At 45.0% G+C, this 20,827-nt stretch overlaps 1 protein-coding gene across 1 annotated transcript in view; it reads right to left on the minus strand.

Annotated features, from left to right (window-relative positions):
* Window positions 1–239: 239 nt before the first annotated feature.
* Window positions 240–20,827, minus strand: part of scarf2 (scavenger receptor class F, member 2) — a 90,016-nt gene continuing 69,428 nt past the window's right edge. The window contains exons 10-11 of the mRNA XM_068054875.1: window positions 3,274–3,426; window positions 240–2,742 (exon numbers count right to left, since the gene is read on the minus strand). Coding sequence (XP_067910976.1) covers window positions 1,505–2,742; window positions 3,274–3,426 — 1,391 coding nt within the window. The 3' untranslated portion in view covers window positions 240–1,504. The remainder of the gene's footprint in view (window positions 2,743–3,273; window positions 3,427–20,827) is intronic.

Genomic DNA, 20,827 nt, shown 5'->3' on the forward strand with positions numbered 1-20,827 from the left:
CAGCAGGATTGGAGCCAGTGCAAAGGACAGTGATGTACCAAGGGCCATTTCTCACTTTACTCACTGAGCAGATGCCATTGCACTTCCTTTACCAGGCACCCCACACCCTGCACTCCCCACCCCAACCTGGCCCTCCAAATCCCTCACATTCCTGGCATCTGGCCCTTGGCATTTCTACATTGAGCAGAATAACTTCCTCCATGGAAGAAAAAGAAACAACCAGGAGATAGCTGAAGAAAGAAAACTTTTTATTCTTTTCTGTTTGAAATTTTTAATAAAACTTGAAATAAAAAAATATTTTACAAAAATGATTGTATATGGAAAGCAGCTGGGACACAGTGTGCCAGGAGTCAGGAGTCCCAGTGTGCTGGCAGCAGCACAGTAACCCAAGCCAGTTAAAGCTCTTCCCTGACCGTTATTCAATGATGGCGAAATGGCAGAATGTTATTGAGTGTCTCGCGTACTAACACATAGTATGCAACACTGTAGATACGTTAAAAGTATTTGAGAGACTAAAACTATGTTTGCGAGCTGCCGCAGAATGCTAATATACTTGTACTGTGGCTGCTGACTACCTCACTGTAGACTCCGGTCTCTGTGCTCCAGTGTTCTGTTAATACAATGAACTTTATAAACTAAACTGACCCTTTCTGTGACAACCAACTCTGCTCCCTGGGCCCTGCTTTCCAGGTCCTTTCACCCCCACTCCAAATTAGTTCAAACATTATATCCCTCTAAAATTGGGTCCTTCACTGCCATGATAGTTTATTATTAAACTCCCTTTCCCCTCCTCCTCCTGCTGCTCTCTGCCATATTTCATAGGCAAAGTGCCTGAGTGGAAATGACTGCAGTGGGTGCAGCACTGAGCTAGTTACACACATTTTAATGAGGCATGAAGGCAGCATCTTTGGTCTTTTACTATTTTCTCAGTCACGAAGACATCAAGAGAACTGAAAAAGAATAAAAAAATACAAAAGCCAGCAGTCCATTACTGAATAAAATAACAGAAAACGACAAGGAACAAGGCTGTTTTCTTTTTTAGAGAAAGCTTTGCTTATGTAAATTTTATGGAAATATATAATGTCACAAAACTTGTTTTCTACAGTCCATAGGAAGAAGCCTATCTCTAAAAATAGCAGAAATGCCAGAGGTTCTCTGTACCATTACTGATCATCAGTCACAGGCAGTTGGAAGGTCAAGGGAATGAAGGCATCGCTTTTCGTCATCCGTCAAGGCAGTACCAATCCAACATTTTATGCACTTATGCACTTTTGGTCATGTCAAACCATCAGGGAGGGATAAGTGAAGGTAAGACACACCGATATATTGTGTTAAAAAGTCAATCATTTTTAGTTTGCTCCATGTTTGGTGGATGGGCTGCAGCTTTGAGACACAACAGTGGCCGTACTGTTCCTTGGTTTTACAAGAGATTTACTAGCGCTTTTCTGCCCTGTTTTTTCTGTGAAGGTTATTGAGGTGAACAGAAGTAGAAAACATTTTTTGGTTATGACTCCTTCACGGCCATCACCTGAGGCGGCACCACAGCCGTTTTAGGATGTGAGTCTAACGTTGCTTCCTTGCTGCGCTTCCTTGGTGGTTTTTTGATTGGGGTCCTTTTGGGTGTCTGGTCACCCGTTTCCTGCTTGGCCTGAGTACAGTTCATTCCACCCTGCTCCTGGTAGTTGCAGCTTTGCCTCTCCTCCAGGATTGAGCTTCTGTTGTTGCTTGCTGTTGTTTCTTGGTGTTCTGGAGGACTTATCATTTTTTGAAGATTGGTGGATGTTGGAATGATGGCTTTATTTAGTTTCTGGTTGTTTGCACCGAATGAGCGCTTTGCTTTCTGCGGAGGTGTGGGCTTTTCCCTCTGGTGCTGAGGTGAAATCAGCCCATTTTGCCTCATATTAACCTCTGATTTATTTTGAGTCTTTTCTTTGAGTTGAGCCAACATAGTAGCTGTCTCTGAGGATAGGTGGGGGTGAATAACCTCTGGCCTACCCTTTGCATGTGGTGGACTTCTTGGTGATTCTTTTCCCTCTGCCCACTTCTTATCATCTGGCAAAGTCCCAATTCTTTTCAAAGCATTTTGGACGGCGCCATTGAGATTTTGCATCTGTTCAGGACTTGCTTTGTTTTTCTGCATTTTACTTCCATAACCCGTGTCATTTGGAATTTGCTCCCTTGCCCGGTTGAGACCTTTGTCTTTGTGTCTCAGTTTTACCTCTGTGGAGCTTCTCTTCTCATCTTGCCTACCATAAAGCCCAGCAGAGGACTCACTCAGATTCCTCCTTCTGCTACTAGTTGTCCCATGATGGCTCTCTATTTGATTGGCCGCTTTATCCAGCGATGGTGATCTTGCAGCTGATGAAGCTGATTGACAGGTGTTGAATTTGCCGTGAATCCAAGATAACTTGGGCTTGGTTGAAGGGTCAGGCGGGGGAGGCTTGGTCCTCTCAGGTGAGGGGTGCTTGCCACTAGTGTTTGTGTTTTTGCTGCTGTTGGTGTTTATACTGATATCGCTATCTTTGGACTGCTTCGACAGTCGTGCTATTTTTGCATACACAGCTCCGCTGGTTGAGCCTGAGCCATTACTAGAGGCTTCGCTGTCTGATAATTTAAGTAAGAGCGTATCGTTGGGGTCACCTTTCAGACATGTGTACTCCCCAGCATCCTCTTCACTGATTGGAGGAGCTAGCTTTTCTACCAAGTTCACCCTCTCCCGAATGCTGTTCTCCAGAGCACTCTCTGTAAAAGCAAACCTTAACGTGAGAATGTTTGCACAGTCAACAACACCACACTGTGGAATCCTGTCACTATATGCCAAAACCCCAAGGAAGCAGTGCTACTGCCAGCAACAGAGGTCAACAACGGGCAAGGAAGATTTCTGAATAATGACTAACAGTCCTCATACCCACCACCCCCCCTACTCCCATAAAATGTTTATATAACTTCCTCACCTTGCAAATGACATGAGAGATATAGCTTTATCTCCATCTGATAAGTTGAAGCACTGCTAATATCCATTCAGATGGTAACAAGATTGCCTATTTATCACTCAATTTGTAACAAGGGGCCTGACTCAGAATATAATTGGCAGTAAGTGATCCTTATTCTCTATGATAGGTAACAATGACCCCTACTCTTTGCTCAGTTGGTAATAAGTATCTTTACTGTCCCATTTCATTCAAGTGCACAACTGGTTACCTTAGAAATTAAGAAGGACAACTATAAACTGGAAATGTATGTCAATATCCAGTCACCAACCTCTGTACTCACCCTCATGAGGTACGCAGTACACAGGGCCATCATCTGCCGTATCAAAAGAGGAAAAAGAGCCACGGGAAGACCAAGATGGGGATGGCTGATCCATCATGGATGGGGGTTCAATGAAGCTGCAGTTTAATGTGTTTTCCATATCATGATGGGCCACTAAAAGAAGAATCACAGGGTTAGCCGAAAGAAACAGCTGCATGTCACTCGCCATTCAATGGCATGTCTGAAATGTGACAGCCTAGAGAACATTGCATTGACTCATGTATTAAAACCTAGAACCAAACCCTAACCTATCGTAAGTATTCCTAATATTTTAACCCTAACTACCCTGCCTGGCAAATTATTCCAACCATTTTACACACTTTGCCTAATCTTTGTCCTAAGATCTGTTTTAAATGTTATTTTTTGGTCCTACTCTTTGGCTAATTTTCCAGGTTTACCCTATTTATCTATGCTAATTAATATTTTGCACACTTTGATGATCATCTTGCCCATAGAACACTGTGCAGCCTCGTGGCATATTATCCAGCACTTCAATAGGTCACTCAGTGAAACAATGGCAGGTTGCATCATTATGGGGTCAGTCAGTACAAACCCATTGCTCCCTGACTATCAGGTGGGACTTCTACTGCCTGTTCTAATTATACTATGTCTGTGTCTGCCATAGCTGATGCTCTGATGCTTCCCTCCAGTGGTGGATAATGGCTTTAGACTGAGGTTAAAATGTTGTTGACATGTGAATTGACATTAGCACCAGGTTTAATGATCACTCCTGTTTCACTTAAAAACCATTTGAAAAAGATCTCTCCAACAGCATGAATGCATGATTAGGATGAATTCCAACCCCACAACCCTAGCCTTTCCAGTCTTTAGTTCCTGCAGAGCCTCATGCACTTTGCGCCATCTTCACGCTGACTAACTAAAAGGCGTTTCGCATTGTGAAGTAGCGGGATGCTAACTAAACTGTTTACTAACATGGATGTAATACCATGGTGATGCCTAAGGAACATGTGAAGAATTCCTAACCTTTGGAGTTTTAGTGGTGTGCAGCTTTGATGCAGTAGCAGCTGTGGGTGATTATGGTTGATCTGTGCTAATCGTGGCCTCCACATCTACCTCTTTAATACACAGTAACTGATGCAGGAAAGAAAATAATATTTCAGGCAAGCTGCCAGGCTGTTGAGTTGAAGCCAAGCACTGACTCTCTGTTAACATACACGAATGGGAGCTTCAGAACTACTAATGATGGACCAGACAAAGCAATAAAGTCATTGCTGGGGAACCAGCTCCATAATAGGATGAGGATTCTCTCAAATATTGGTTACTAAGTTGATGATGACCAGTTCCTGAATATTATAGATGAAGACATCAGTGCAAAAGATAAGGCTGAAGCATTTGTAACAATCTTCTGCCAGAAGTGCCGAGTTGATGATCCATCTCAGCCTCCTCCTGAAGTCCCCAGCATCACAGATGCCAGTCTTCAGCCAATTCGATTCACTCCACATGATATCAAGAAATGACTGAAGGCACTGGATACTGCAAAGGCTGTGGGCCCTGACAACATTCTGGCAATAGCACTGAAGACCTGTGCTCCAGAACTTGCCGCGCCCCTAGCCAAGCTGTTCCAGTCCAGCTAAAACACTGGCATCTACCCGGCAATGTGGAAAATTGGCCAGGTATGTCCTGTACACAAAAAGCAGGACAAGTCCAACCCGGCCAATTACCGCCCCATTAGTCAACTCTCATTCATCAGTAAAGTGATGGAAGGTGTCATCGACAGTGCTATCAAGCAGCACTTTCTTAGCAATAACCTGCTCACTGACACTCAGTTTGGGTTCTGCTAGGGCCACTCAGCTCCTGACCTCATTACAGCCTTGGTTCAAACATGGACAAAAGAGCTGAACCCAAGAGGTGAGGTGAGAGTGACTGCCCTTGACATCAAGGCAGCATTTGACCAAGTATGGTATCAAGGAGCCCTAGCAAAACTGAGGTCAATGGGAATCAGGGGGAAAACTCTTCGCTGGTTGGAGTCGTACCTAGCGCAAAGGAAGATGGTTGCGGTTGTTGGAGGTCAATCATCTCAGCTCCAGGACATCATTACAGGAGTTCCCAAGGGTAGTGTCCTAGGCCCAACCATCTTCAGCTGCTTCAATGACCTTCCTTCAATGATAAGGTCAAAAGTGGGGACGTTCGCTGATGATTGCACAATGTTCAGCATCATTCGTGACTCTTCAGATACTGAAGCAGTCTGTGTAGAAATGCAGCAAGACCGGGACAATATCTAAGCTTGTGCTGATAAGTGGCAAGTAACATTTGCGCCATACATGTGCCAGGCAATGACTATCTCCAACAAGAGACAATCTAACCATCTCCCCTAGACATTCAACGGCAATACGATCGCTGAATCTCCCACTATCAACATCCTGGGGGTTACCATTGACCAGAAACTGAACTGGAGTAGCCATATAAATATTGTGGCAACAGGAGCAGGTCAGAGGCTAGGAATCCTGTGGCAAATAACTCACCTCCTAACTCCCCAAAGCCTGTCCACCATCTACAAGGCACAAGTCAGGAGTGTGATGGAATACTCTCCATTTGCCTGGATAGGTGCAGCTCCAACAACACTCAAGAAGCTCGACATCATCCAGGACAAAGCAGCCCACTTGATTGGCACCCTGTTCACAAACATTCACTCCCTCCACCACTGGCGCACTGTGGCAGAAGTGTGTACCATCTACAAGATGTACTGCAGCAACGCACCAAGACTACTCAGGCAGCACCTTCCAAACCCGCGACCTCTACCACCAAGAAGGACAAGGGCAGCAGATGCATGGGAATACCATCACTTGCAAGCTTCCCTCCAAGCCACACACCACCCTGTACTATATTGCCATTCCTTCACTGTCGCTGGGTCAAAATCCTGGAACTCCCTTCCTAACAGCACTGTGGGTGCACCTACCTCACATGGACTGCAGTGGTTCAAGAAGGCAACTCACCACCATCTTCTCAAGGGCAATTAGGTATGGGCACTAAATGCTGGCCTGGCCAGTGATGCCCACATCCCATGAAACTAACAAATAAAAATAAAGGCCAGTCCTGTTTGGGTTACTATGCCTGTCCACCACCCTCTCCTCCTTTAACATCATTCCTAAAACTACCTCTTGATAGGATTAGATAAAGAGGGATATGAAGAGGCTTCAGTGGAACATAAATGCCACTATAGACCAGTTGGCCGAAATGATCTGTTTTTGTGCTGTAGGCTCTGTGTAGCTCTTTAAACGAGCTTTTGGTCACCCTTCCCAGTATCAACCGCTTTGACCTACCCTCCATTTATTTCTGAATACTCCTTTGCGAACAGCCTTGGAACATTTTTCTATGCTAGAGTCATTATATAAATACAAGTCATTGTTGTTGGGTCTGGGACAAAAATTGAGTAATTTTATCCATTGTTTATGAGTCTTTACATTACCTTATGTTACTGAAAAACAACCTCCTTTAAGAGACATACCACTTGGGGTGGTGCAGTGGTTAGCACCACAGCTCCAGTGACCCAGGTTCAGTTCTGGGTACTGCCTGTGTGGAGTTTGCAAGTTCTCCCTGTGATCGCATGGGTTTCTGCTGGGTACTCTGGTTTCCTCCCGCAGCCAAAGACTTGTAGGTTGATAGGTAATTTGGCCATTGTAAATTGCCCCTAGTGTAGGTAGGTGGTAGGAGAATTGAGGGAAGGTGAGGATGTGGTAGGAGACATGGGATTAACGTAGGATTAGTATAAATGGGTGGTTGATGGTCAGCACAGACTCGGTGGGCTGAAGGGCCTGTTTCAGTGCTGTATCTCTCTATAACTCTCAAAATGGCTGCTACAGTTTAGAAAATTGCTTGTCTTTCTGATCTTGCCGAAAGCATATGAAAATAGACCACCTGATCTGTTATTACTAACAGATATGGATGTAACAGATATCGCAGTATTGGCATCTTTTATTTCTGTCAAGTTAACACACCACGGCCCATCTTATTTGATACGCTACCAGACATTATTCTCTGGGTAAGGTGTGTTAGGGATACAAATATAAACAGCTTGTTGGTCTATTTTTTATATACATGTTTGCTTGACTGTCCTTTTTGAGATTAAGAATTTGTTTTGCCCCAACTATTTTTTAAAAGCATTTCTCAGCCATTCGATCACATAATAATCAGGGAACTTGTAATTACTGTAAATTTAGTAAGTCATTGTTTCCATTCACTTATCCATTTGCTGTTTGATCGATCTGTTTGGCCTAAGTCATGGTGTAGTGAAGTATTTATACTAACACAAGAACAAAATAAATTTCTTTTACAAAGCACCTTTAAATATAGTGGCTAGAGTTTCTGCTATTATGCACTGGTTTTAACCAACATAATTCACCCACTATCGACAAAACCAGTATAAAAGGCTAAGGTATTTCGATCTCATGTTATGTTCAGCGAACATAGAGATTCTGCGATCTTTTACGTTGGTTTAAACAATATTGTGCGGCAAGCTGGCCCTACCCACAAAACTGACCACACCCCAAGATCGAATGAACAAGCATGGTGAGTTTTTGCTAACTGCACCCGTTTGTGGCTCTTTGAGGAGGCTTATCAAAGTAAGCTTCCTTTTAGGTACAAAGATACAGAAAGGCATGTTTTAAAAACTTTAAAATATTAAGAAATATTTAATTTACTAACAATCTGACTACTTTACACTATCAAATTAGTCAACGTTTTATTAAAAGTGGTTATTTTTTGAGATAACTCCATTTTCAGCTGTATCAATAACCACTTTTAAATACATCAGGAATATTGTTTAATGCAGGGAAAATAATAAACAATTGCATCCTATTATGCTCGCCGATTGCACTGGTGCATGGAAGAGTTTACGTTTGGCCTTATGCAAAATCAATTTGCGCAGAGATTTGAGCAACAACTTCAATTCAGAAAGCTAGCGTAATTTGCTTCCAGATTGCCAATTGCGCCCAAAGTGGAAACTCTACCTCAACACCTCCAGACACTTCAAAGCAGTAAAAATGGTTGGAAGCTGATAAATGGAGGAAGAAGATTTAGAGGTGGTGACCTAAAGTGAGGTTAAAGAGCTGGCTTTTGAGAGAGGGAAATGAAATCACAGGGAGGAGAGGCTTTGAGAGAATGTTCCATAGTGCCTGGCAAAAACAGCTGCAGGCTTTACATTCCAAAGTAAAGGGTGGTTTGTAAAGGAAGCCAGAATCAGAAGATTAGAGAACAAATAGTAACATAGGGCTGAATTACATTGTAGAAGTATGGAAAGGGTGAGGCCAGTGAAGGATTTGTAGATGAGGACAAGGATTTTGAAGCTAATGCACAGTTGCCTGGGGAGACAATGCAGGCTGGCAAGCAGAGGGGGTTAAGAGGATTGGAAGTAAGTGTGGGGTAGCATGCAGGTGGTAAAGATTTGCAATTTGAACTCAGAGTCCTGCTAGGGGAACACAGGAATAACTGAGTTTGGAATTAATAAATGAGTAGATAAGAATTTCAGCAGCAGTGGGAATGAGGTTGGTGCTACGGTGGATGATATTAAGAGTTAACAATATTGCAGTCTTCACAATGGCAAGGATATGAGGTTTGAAGGTCAACACAGTGTCAAACTGAGCTGGTGCACCTTTGGGCTCGGTTTGAGGAAGCAAGCAGAGAACTGAGTTAGTTTCCACCATGCATAATGTTAAGGGAGCAACAAACATAGCGAAGCTAAATTGTATAGCTCCTGAAAATGGGCATAGGGAGTGGAGGTGTGATTAACCCCTGCTTGTTAATTGAAATGCAAGCAGCATGACAGCTTTGTGCTGCCTGCTCATTATAATGATTTCTGCATGTAGCCAGTACTAACTACGTTCTTCATTGGCTGAACACATTGCGGGCCCAAATTTCAAGCACCACTTCAAGTTAGTCTGCACCTCTTCATTGGGAGGTGCAGTGAGGCTGGAGCAGGTGCTGGCAGTGCCACAGGAAGGGAATCTGTGCTGGAAACAGTGAGGAATGGCACAACATGAGTGAGAGCAGGCTCCAAGATTTTCGGATGTTGTTCTGGAGAGCTTGGTAGAGGAGCTGGAAAGAAGGAGCGATGTGTTGTATGTTTGCAGGAGCCAAGGAGGGAAGGAGGCCCTCCAAACACAAGTGAAAGGCAGTTGGGTCTGATAGCTGTGGAGGTCAATGCCAGGAGTCAAGCCACGAAGACCTAGATGCAGTGCTGCAAGTTCAAGGGCCTCACATAAGTGGTCAAGGTCAGTGAATACATCTTCAAATGCCATTTTCTACCAACTGCACTACTAGCCTCAGACACTGCTCAATGCACCACAGTCCCATTGCTCATTTAACAACAATCTCTATCACTCAGCACTCATACCTGACATTCATATGCTCCACTGCACCCTCACATGCTTAGCACTGCTGCAAGCCTCACACTCATATCTTACAGCTTGCACACACTGCGAACTATTCAACCATGACAGTCACATTACCTAAACAGATTGCACCACACTCACTGACACACTTCCCTCTCTCTTGTAGGACAAGGTGGCTGGCAACCACAGGCAGCTGGAGCTAACTGCAGGGGACAGGTGTGCCTGCATGTTCTAACCACTGGAGAGGAGACAGTGCTGGCCATTATTGGGATGATCATTACTGAGGCCGTCGCTAATGGCAGGGCTGAAACCATCAAAGATATATATTCATATGGCTGGGGAAGCAGTTCTAGTTTGATGTCGAGGTTAACAATCCATTCAATGGCTTCAGCTGATGCAGTGTGAATGATTGTGATGCCACCAGGAACAGAACTCTCAGGGCAAGAGTTCAATATGTAGGTGACTTGGATGCCATAGTCACAATTTGGGCTGGTCCTCATGTTCCACTTGTGCAGCAAGTGACCACACCTTCCCTGGCCCATCCTCAAGTAGCTGAGGCTTGTCCAGATTTTCCGTGGGAGGTTGAAACCTGAGACTTCACCACTTGGGTCAGTTACCAGGTTGTGGTTGGTGATTCTAGAAGTCAACCAGGAGGTGTGCCATCGAGAGGTGGGGCTGTCGTCAGTTTGTAGGGTGTAGAGTGTGTTCCAGTAGGGGCTATGAGATATCAGGCGAGTGTGTGTGGTTTTTTTTGAGATCCTGTGTCAATGGGAGTGCTTTGTGGGAGTGATCCACTAGCGATCGGTTCTCGCTCTGGCCCTTTTCAACATAAATACCAGTGACCTCCCTCCCACAAAGACCTGGCTCTTCATATATGCTGATGACCTGGCCCTGGCTTTCCAGACTAAAGAACTTCAGGACATTGAGAAAACACTCACTGAAGATCTAAGTTCTCTGGAAGCTTACTTCAGAAAATGGAGACTCTGACAAAATGTCACCAAGACTGTCATTTCCGCCTTCCACCTGAACCACTCAAAGGCCAGAGAAGAACTTCACATCCAGTTCTGCAGCCGACTACTCACCCAGACCCCACGCCAAAATACCTTGGCATCCCTCTTGACCATACATTGACTTACCAGCAATACCTCCAGAACAATGGAGCCAAGGTCAAGACAAGAGTGAATTGCATTAGGAAACTAACGGGTACACAAGATGATAAGAAATAGGAGCAGTCGTAGGCCATTCAGCCCTTCGAGCCCATTCTGCCATTCAATGAGATCATGGCTGATCTACTTCAACACCATTTCCCTGCACTATCCCCGTAACCCTCGATGTTTTTAATATGTAGAAATCTTACGATCTCAGTCTTGAACATACTCAACAACTGAGCCTTCACAGCCCTTTGGGGCAGAGAATTCCAAAGATTCACCACCCCTGAGTGAAGAAATTCCTCCTCAACTCAGTCCTAAATGGCCTGCCCCTTATTCTGAGACTGTGTCTCCTGGTTCTGAACTCACCAGCCAGAGGAAACATCCTTCCTGCATCAACTCTGTCAAGCCCTGTAAGAATTTTGTACGTTTGAATGAGATCACCTCTCATTCTTTTAAACTCCAGAGAATAAAGGCCCAGTCTATTTAATCTTTCCTCATAGAACAATCCCTCAATCCCAGGAATTAGTTTGGTGAACCTTCGTTGCCCTCCCTCTATAACAAATATATCTTTCCTTCTGTAAGGGGACCAAAATTGCACATATTACTCCAGGTGCGGTTTCACCATTGCTGTATATAATTGCAGTAAACACTTTACTCCTAAAATCAAATCTTCCTGTAATGAAGGCCACCATACCATTTGCCTTCTTAACTGCTTGCTGTACCTGCATGTTAGCTTTCAGTGACTCATGAACAAAGACACCCAAGTCCTTTAGAAATTCAACACTTCCCAGGCTCTCACCATTTAAGAAATGCTTCACTCACTCTGGTCCACCCAACAGCAGAGTACTGCTGCTCAACCTGGCTCAGTAGCCGTCACACAAACGTGGTAGATATCCACCTCCGGAAAATCATGAGGATTATTTCTGAAACGTTGAGACCAACACAGCTCGAGTGGCTTCCTGTGCTAACACACACTGAACTTCCAGATGTCCACAGGGAAAGCATTCTCCTCAAAGAACGCCACTGGCTGACCATCAAAGATGACAGTATGCTTATATCTAATCCTCCTTCTCACATCCCATCTCCCCCTCATCCCACACTATTTTTTTGTAAGTTGCAGATCATGTAAGCATGCACTTCGTACTTTCCCCTCCTCCCTGCACCACAACCTTACTCTTGTGCCTTTCTCCTTTCAAATATCCAAGAAGTCTAACCTGACCAAGCAGTGCAGGAACATCAAGAAGAGAGCGATGATGAAGACACAGCACTGTCAGTTGATTTCACACTCTCAGCCACCAGCTCAATTACTGCCACTGCACATATTTTAGATGATAGATTAGAGGCAGAATGGGCACGTATTGAAACAATGGACAAAAGTGCACTGCAGCCACAGCAGGAGATGGTGGCCAACATCCATCAAGACACTTGTGGACCCGATCGTGGTGCAGCATCTGATGGCCGACATCACAACTTTCATTGCAGAACAATCAGCCGCCAGCCAATGTTTGAATGCTGCAGTGGAAGCTCAGATTGCTGCCATGATGGCTGTGAATTACAGTGATCAAAGGGTGTCACAGCTGTCCAACAATCTGCCTTTCGAGAGATTGCTAGGATTGCTGAGGCACCATCCCAAATGAGTGGCAGTAGCTTCGTGGAGCATCAACCTGCTGTTCTCTCTCAGTATGAGAGCATTTGTTCTCCCACCCCTGCCACTCTGCTAGTGACCTTCCTGTTGCCTGCTGCCCATGTCAAGATGGTGCAGTCCAAAGCCGGGTCTTCTAGGCCCAGAGCTGCTCGAGGTTGACCTCCAAGGCCATCTGCACTCTCCTCCACTGCAAGTCAGCAGCCATGCTGCTGCCATTGGGGCAGCACTGCACAAGAACACTAGAAGAGGCAAAGACACATAGAAGACAGATACAAAGGGAATTAGGATGATTAGTTTATGTTTGTATGCAATATGTCATGATTTCATTTATAAATTTGGTTCAGAATGGGTTTTTTTGGTGGCTTTTATTTTTGCATTGTGGCCAAGTGGATGCCGTGACTGACAGATGGAAGGTAAGGTGTGGGACTGTTGGTAAATAGGGATTTGGAGTTGTGGTTACTGGTGATGCACTCTAATTAGCTTTTAATGGACAGCTCTGACAAAAAGGGGCTGTCTAAGTAACCTCCTCCCTTCCTTTTCTTCCTCCTCTTCATGGTCCTGCTCTTCAGCTGGTCACTGTATATCTGGTGGCAAGGGCTGCCCCCTCATGATGACAAGGTTGTGCAGCCTTGAGTTCTTTATATTGCTGCCATTTAATGAGTTCTTTATGTTGTCTGATGCAACATAAATGAGATGCGTGGAGTCCAGTTATGCTGAAGATCTCAAACAGGTTTATTACAGCTAAACAATTATATACAGTACAAAGCAAACTATTTACTGATCCTTCCTCTAGGTGTTACAGTTGCAGAGTGACCCTGGCTTCGAGTGACATAACTATGTCCTGGTACTTGTCTCATTAGCATACTAAGATCTTAAAGGGACATCACTCTTAAAGACAATCAGACAACATCCCCTTTCTTTCCAAAGACAAGTCTCGTATGCTACAAGTAAAAACACATAAAATTAGATAACATCAAAATTATTTACACAAGCATAGAGATTATGAACTTTACACGTGCACAAGTTTACAAGTCCATATATTGTCTCGCTGGTTTTCCAACTCTTGCTCGAGAATTTGCATCTCATCTGTTGCTGTTCTTTCTGAAGCTTCTCCCTGTCTGCTTTCAGTTTCTGTTGCTCTGCCTTCAGCCTGCTAATATACTCTGTTGCTTTTCTCAAGATGAGCACTTTTCAGGTCATTCCTGGGAAGTTTCAGCACCTCATCTTGAAGAGCCAACAGACAATACTTCAACTTATTCCTCTTCAGTACACTGTGTGTTCTTCGCCTCTCCTCATCCTCTGCATCTGAAGGCTTGGAGCTCAAGGTCTAAGACTTGTTGGGAGAGGAGTACTTGATCTCATGGAGGCACCTGTCTATTCTAGCTCGTTGTGGTGCTGGTGGATCTTTAAGAGCTGAAGTGAAGGTGTGGCATAGTTGTGCTGTTGCTGGGTTTCCAGACTGCACCGTTTGATGCTGACCAGAGTTTGCGAGCTGGTTCCGGTCCTTGGAGATTTCCCCTTGTTAATGCTCCCCACTGCCAGCCTTTGCTTCTCAGTAATGATAACATCAATCACCTCTTCTGAGTCACTAGACTGTGAGGAAACGCTGCTTGTTGACAAATAACATTCCCCATCTGAGTTTGGATCGTCATTCTCTTGGTGTGGCATCTCTGAGAAGGGGCTGATACTTTCCAAACCAGAACCACTGAGATCCTGGAAGAACTGTGACTCAATGTGGGTACCCTTGGTCTCTTCTGCTGTTTTGGGTACCTTGGTGGCCTTGTGGATAGTTCTGATGTTGAGATCCTTGCACGCTGGTAATCCTGCTACTGCGGGTCCACTCGTGTCTAACAGAATATTTGTGGTTTCCATGCCAACTTACCATAGCTGCATTGCATTGTTAAGTGTGCCACTGCAAGGGATGGGTGACCCATTGTATGCAAATAACCTTGCAGTTGTCGGCTGTATCATTGATTTCTAATGACTCCACAACTCCAGTATATATCCTTCAGGATCCGGACTGGTAGGATATTTGCACTAGCTCCGGTGTCAATCTTAACCCTGAGTGTATGTTTGCCAGCTTTCTTTGAGCACATAATGTTAACAGTAGTGAAAGCTTGCAGTTGTTTGACTTCATCAACATGGTCAGAATCACAATGTGAAACAGCAGCTCGTCTTCTGGCTGAGAATTGCTCTGCTCTGAATCTTGTTTCAGGTCTGTTTCACTGTGGACCTCATGTACCAGCATGCATTTATGCAGGTCTCTGGAGCTCTCCTTGCTGCTGTTGCCCTGTTACTGTGCCTGTCTTCTGTTTGTTTGTGTCCTCCTGTGACTTCTGGCTACGTCTTTGGAGTCAGATTTCATGCATAGGCGGGCCCAGTGTCCTTTTGTGCCACAATATCTTGAAATGCAAGACAACTTTGTGATGAGTGGGACAAACCACACTTACCATACACCTTGCTTGCTCTTTTCGACCTGGTTATCATGCCGATATTGTTGGCTGCACCTAGTGCTTGCAGATGCTGTTGTCCAGCTACAATGGCTTTTTATTTCCTGCCATCTTCCAGCAGCGCATCAAATGTGTGACCTTTCTTTTCCCCAAGAGATCTTTCTGAAACACGTCAGTGGGTGCTGAGACAATCACCAGCTCCATTATTCGCTCCAACAGCTCAGTTTCTTAAAAATTGCATTTCTTGCCCTTATTACAGCATCTACTGATGAACTGGTCTATTGACTCCTGTGGCTGTTGCCTATAGGACATCAATTCCAGGTAGTGAATTCTAAAATTTTATAGCTGTGGCTACTGAATGGAAGCTCCTCATCACGCTTGAGTGATTTAATGAGTTTTTTAAAACTTTGGCTGCGTGGATGAGACTCTGCAGTGATCAGGGTTTCCCAGCACTTTTTGCAATCAAACGTCTCCTCTAATGGTGCCAACCTTGATCAGCCTGGAAAAGGAGTCCGGTCTTTCCCATTTTTTTCTTAATGGAATCTTTAGAAAAAAATCAATCTTTTAAGCACGTCAAAGCTTGTTTTAAAAAAAAAAAACAGTATCCCTCAACTGTTGGCACAATGACTCACTCGATTTACTTGCAGCCTGTCATTCTGTGCTCTGTCTTCAACAGCTGGACGTGAGTTCTTTCTGTCCACTTTTTGGGCCAGTATTTCTGTTGAATTTTCTCTCCAGTAGGAAAGGTCGTTTTCAAGGCTGTTTTACCCATGGTCTTCAACTTAGACTTTCTATTCTCACCACCGCTGCCACCATATAATGAGGTCTTTATGTTGTCTGATGCAACATAAATGAGATGCGTGGAGTCCAGTTATGCTGAAGATCTCCAGCAGGTTTGTTACAGCTAAAATATTATATAGAGTACAGAGCAAACTATTTACAGAACCTTCCTCTCGGTGTTACAGTTGCTGAGTGACTCTGGCTTCGAGTGACATGACTATGTCCTGGTACTTCGCTCATTAGCATACTAAGAGCTTAAAGGGATATCATTCTTAAAGGCAATCATACAACACAGCATGCAGCAGATCACAACAAAGTTTGGCACCCGCTCTGTTAAGTACTGCAGAGATCATCCAGAGTGGTCCAAGCAGCAAAAGCTTTGTTTCAGCTTGCCAATGGTTTGCTCTTTCACATTTCTTGTGGCAGCATGGCTTTCATTGTATGCATTCTGTGTACATGTGCATGGGTTGCACACTGGGGAGGTGGTGGCGTAGTGGTATTGTCATTGGACTAGTAACCCAGAGACCCAGGGTATTGCTCTGGGGACATGGGTTCAAATGGAATTTGAATTCAATTAATAATAAATCTGGAAATAAAAGCTACTCTAATAATGGACATGGAACCATTGTCGATCAATGTAAAAACCCATCTGGTACACCAATATCCTTAGGGAAGGAAATCTGCTGTCCTTACCTGGTCTGGCCTACATGTGACTCCAGACCTACAGCAATGTGGTTGACTCTGAAATAGCCTAACAGGCCACTCGGTTGTATCTAATCGCTACCAAGTCAATAAGAAATGAAAAGGGACGAACCACCCGGCATCGACCTAGGCACCTAGGCATCGACAACGGAAAACCCAGCCCTGTCAATCCTGCAAAGACCTCCTTACTAACATCTGGGGGCTTGTGCTAAAGTTGGGAGAGCTGTCCTACAGACTAGTCAAGCAACAGCCTGACATAGTCATATTCACCGAATCATAGCTTACAATGTCCCAGACACCGCCATCGCCATCCCCAGGTATGTTCTGTCCCACTGGCAGGACAGAGCCAGCAGAGGTGGCGGCACAGTGGTATACAGTCAGGAGGGAGTTGCCCTGGGAGTCCTCAACATTGACTCCAGACCCCATGAGGTTTCATGGCATCAGGTCAAACAGGGGCAAGGAAACCTTCTGATTACCACCTATTGCACCCCCCGCCTCAGCTGATGAATCAGTATTCTTCCATGTTGAACAGCACTTGGAGGAAGCAGTGATGGTGGCAAGGGCACAGAAGGTACTCTGGGTGGGGGATTTCAATATCCATGACCAAGAGTGGCTCGGTAGTACCACTACTGACTGAACTGGCCTAGTCCTAAATGACACAGCAGCTGGGCAGCTAGATTGGGTCTGCGGCAGGTGGTGAGGGAACCAACAAGGGGGAACAATATATTTGATCTTGTCCTCACCAATCTGCCTGCCGCAGATGCATCTGCCCATGACCGTATTGGAAGGGTTGACCGCCGCACAGTCCTTGTGGAGAAAAAGTCCCGTCTTCACGTTGAGGATACCCTCCATCATGTGTGGCACTACCACTGTGCTAAATGGGATAGATTTCGAACAGATCAAACAACTCAAAACTGGGCATCCATGAGGCACTGTGGGCCATCAGCAGCAGCAGACCTGTATTTAACCACAATCTGTAATCTCATCGCCCAGCATATCCTCAGCATATCCCCCACTCTACCATTACCATCAAGCCGGGCAACCCTGGTTCAATGAAGAGTGCAGGAGGGCATGTTAGGACCAGCACTAGGCATAATTCAAAACGAAGCTACAACCCAGGACTACTTGCATGCCAAACAGCGTAAGCAGCATGCGATAGACAGAACGAAGCAATCCCACAACCAACGGATCAGATCTAAGCTCTGCAGTCCTGCCAAATCTACTCTTGAATGGTGGTGGACAATTAAAGAACTAACTGGAGGAGGTGGCTTCACAAATATCCCCATCCTCAATGATGAGGGAGCCCTGCACATCAATGCAAAAGGTAAGGCTAAAGCATTTGCAACAATCTTCAGACAGAAGTACCAAGTTGACGATCCATCTTGGCCTTTCCTGAATTCCCCGGCAGATGCCAGTCTTCAGCCAATTCGATTCACTCCCCATATATCAAGAAACGACTGAAGGCACTGGCTACTGAAAAGGCTATGGGTCCTGACAACATTCCGGCAATAGTACTGAAGACCTGTGCTCCAGAACTAGCTGCGTCCCTAGCCAAGCTGTTCCAGTACAGCTACAACACTGGCATCTACCTGGCAATGTGGAAAATTGCCCAGGTATGTCCTGTACACAAAAAGCAGGACAAGTCCAACCCAGACAATTACCGCCCTAATAGTCTACTCTTAATCATCAGTAAAGTGATGGAAGGTGCTACTATCAAGCAGCACTTGCTTAGCAATAACCTGCTCACTGACACTCAGTTTGGGTTCCGCCAGGGCCACTCAGCTTATGACCTCATTACAGCCTTGATTCAAACATGGACATAAGAGATGAACTCCAGAGGTGAGGTGAGAGTAACTGCCCTTGTCATCAAGCGTGTATGGCATCAAGGAGCTCTAGCAAAACAGGAGTCAATGGGAATCATGGGGAAAACTCTCCGCTGGTTGGAGTCGTACCTAGCGCAAAGGATGATGGTTGTGGTTGTTGGAGGGAAATCATCTCAGCTGCAGACATCGTGGCAGGAGTACCTCAGGGTAGTGTCCTAGGCCCAAACATCTTCAGCTGCTTCATCAGTGACCTTCCTTCAATGATAAGGTCAGAAGTGGGGATGTTCGCTAATGATTGCACAATGTTCAGCATCATTCACAACTCCTCAGATACTGAAGCAGTCCATGTAGAAATGCAGATAGACCTGAACAATATCTAGGCTTAGGCTGATAGATTACAGTAACATTCGCGCCACACAAGTGCCAAGTAATGGACATCTCCAACAAGAGAGAATCTAACCATGTCCCCTTGACATTCAATGGTATTACAATCGCTGAATCCCCCACTATCAACTTCCTGGGGGTTACCATTGACCAGAAATTGACCAGAATTGAGCTATATAAATACCATGGCTACAAGAGCAGGAAAGGTTAGGAATCCTGCGGCAAGTAACTCACCACCTGACTCCACAAAGCCTTTCCACCATCTACAAGGCACAAATTAGGAGTGCGATGGAATACTCTCCACTTGCCTGGATGGGTGCAGCTCCAACAACATTCAAGAAGCTTGACACTATCCAGGACAAAGCAGTCCACTTGATTGGCACCCATTCCACAAACATTCACTCACTCCACCACCGACACACAGTGGCAGCAGTGTGTACCATCTACAAGATGCACTGCAGCAATGCACCAAGACCTCTTAGACAGCACCTTCCAAACCTGTGACTTCTACCAATTAGAAAGACAAGGGCAGCAGTTGCATGGGAATGCCACCACCTGAAGGTTTCCCTCCAAGCTGCTCACCATCCTGTCTTGGAACTATATTGCCATTCCTTCACTGTCGCTGGGTCAAAATCCTGGAACTGCTTTCCTAACAGTACTGTGGGTGTACCTACCCCACATTGACTGCAGCGATTCAAGAAGGCAGCTCACCAACACCCTCTCAAGGGCAATTCGGAATGGACAATAAATGCTGGCCTAGCCAGCGACGCCCACATCCCATGAACGAATATAAAAAAACACTGATGTCATGAGCCATATCGCCAAAGGATAGCTCTTGTCACACCTTAACCACCTTTTGGTTTGCTGAAGTGGCTCATGATGGCATCGTGACTGCTGTCATGATACCAGGCAGTGACCTGTATGATTCACTAACTATGGTCACACACCAACTGGGCAATGAGGGAATGGAATCCCTTATATTCCAATATATGGCTGAGTTCACATGCAGTGCCTGCAAAGCAATGTGGGTGCAGTCAATGGCACTCTGCACCATGGGAAAGCCTGCAATCCTAGCAAAGCCTGCTGGTCTCTGGCAAGAGAGAATGATATGAAATTGAACAAAGAGCCTCAGTGAGCTCCCTTATGCAGCAATGGACAGCAAAATGTGAGGTGTCGCAAATATCTCCAGCTCCAGTCTGGAAGTAGCCAGACACAGAGAGGGTTATTGCCAGGGTCACCTTCATAGCCACCGGCAATGCTGTTCTTCTGTTCTGAGGTTGAAGTTGTGACTGCAGCAGATAATAGATTTCAGTGAAGCCATCCTTACTGAAGTGCAGACGTCTCACACATTGTTCATGGCTGATGTTCTGGAGGGAGAATTTCTCCCTGATCTCCCTTGGCGAATATGGCCACCTGCTGAGAGACCTTCTCCTCCTTACTCTTCTAGCCATTTGTCATGCTCTATGTGGCCTCTGTTCATTCTCCCAGTCACACTGTATTCCAAGGGGAATGCCTACTGATGCACCTAACTGGTTTGTGCAGAAGCCATGGTCTGCAACCTAACTACATATTGGCCTTTGCCCAATATCACTTAATAACTTTGGTCTTCGTGTCTAAAAGTCACTGAACAGTATGGTGGCAAGTGAATACTCATTGGGAAGTGGCTTGGGAAGATTTTCAACATTAAAGGCAGTATAAATCTGCATGTTGTTATTAAGGACAATCCTGGCTAATACAGAGTGTACATGAGGGTCAATACTTACACTGGGACGATATCTACAGTTACAACATTTTTCAAGGGTTAATTTGATTTGCATAATATGCAATTTTGAATGTTCACAGAAAGCTGTAAAAGTTCAATTCCGAGGAGGATATAGGTTTAAATATTTTACACGGCAAGTTTCCAAGAAAATAACTTTGTGTTATGTAACAGAAAGCAGGCTGTTTAGAACTGGAACTGGGGCAGTGTTGAAAAATGTACGGGAAGTAGTGCCGGTCTCTGGCTTGTCCACTAATAGGGCAGCTCCTGGTCCGAATGGAATATCATAAGCCAAATTAATTGAAATGGGAGTAAAGAGTAGCAATGGGACTAACTAGGCAGGTGTGGAAGTTTAGACAGCACAACACCAGGCAATGAGAACATGTGAGGCAAGGGAATCAGCCAAAATAAAAAGGCCTCAGGACTAAAACATTCCTTTGGTGTGATATAAGAGCCTCTGGAAGGAAGAGAGAG

Source organism: Heterodontus francisci, chromosome 23 (genome assembly GCF_036365525.1).
Source record: "Heterodontus francisci isolate sHetFra1 chromosome 23, sHetFra1.hap1, whole genome shotgun sequence".
In the NCBI taxonomy this organism is placed as follows: domain Eukaryota; kingdom Metazoa; phylum Chordata; class Chondrichthyes; order Heterodontiformes; family Heterodontidae; genus Heterodontus; species Heterodontus francisci.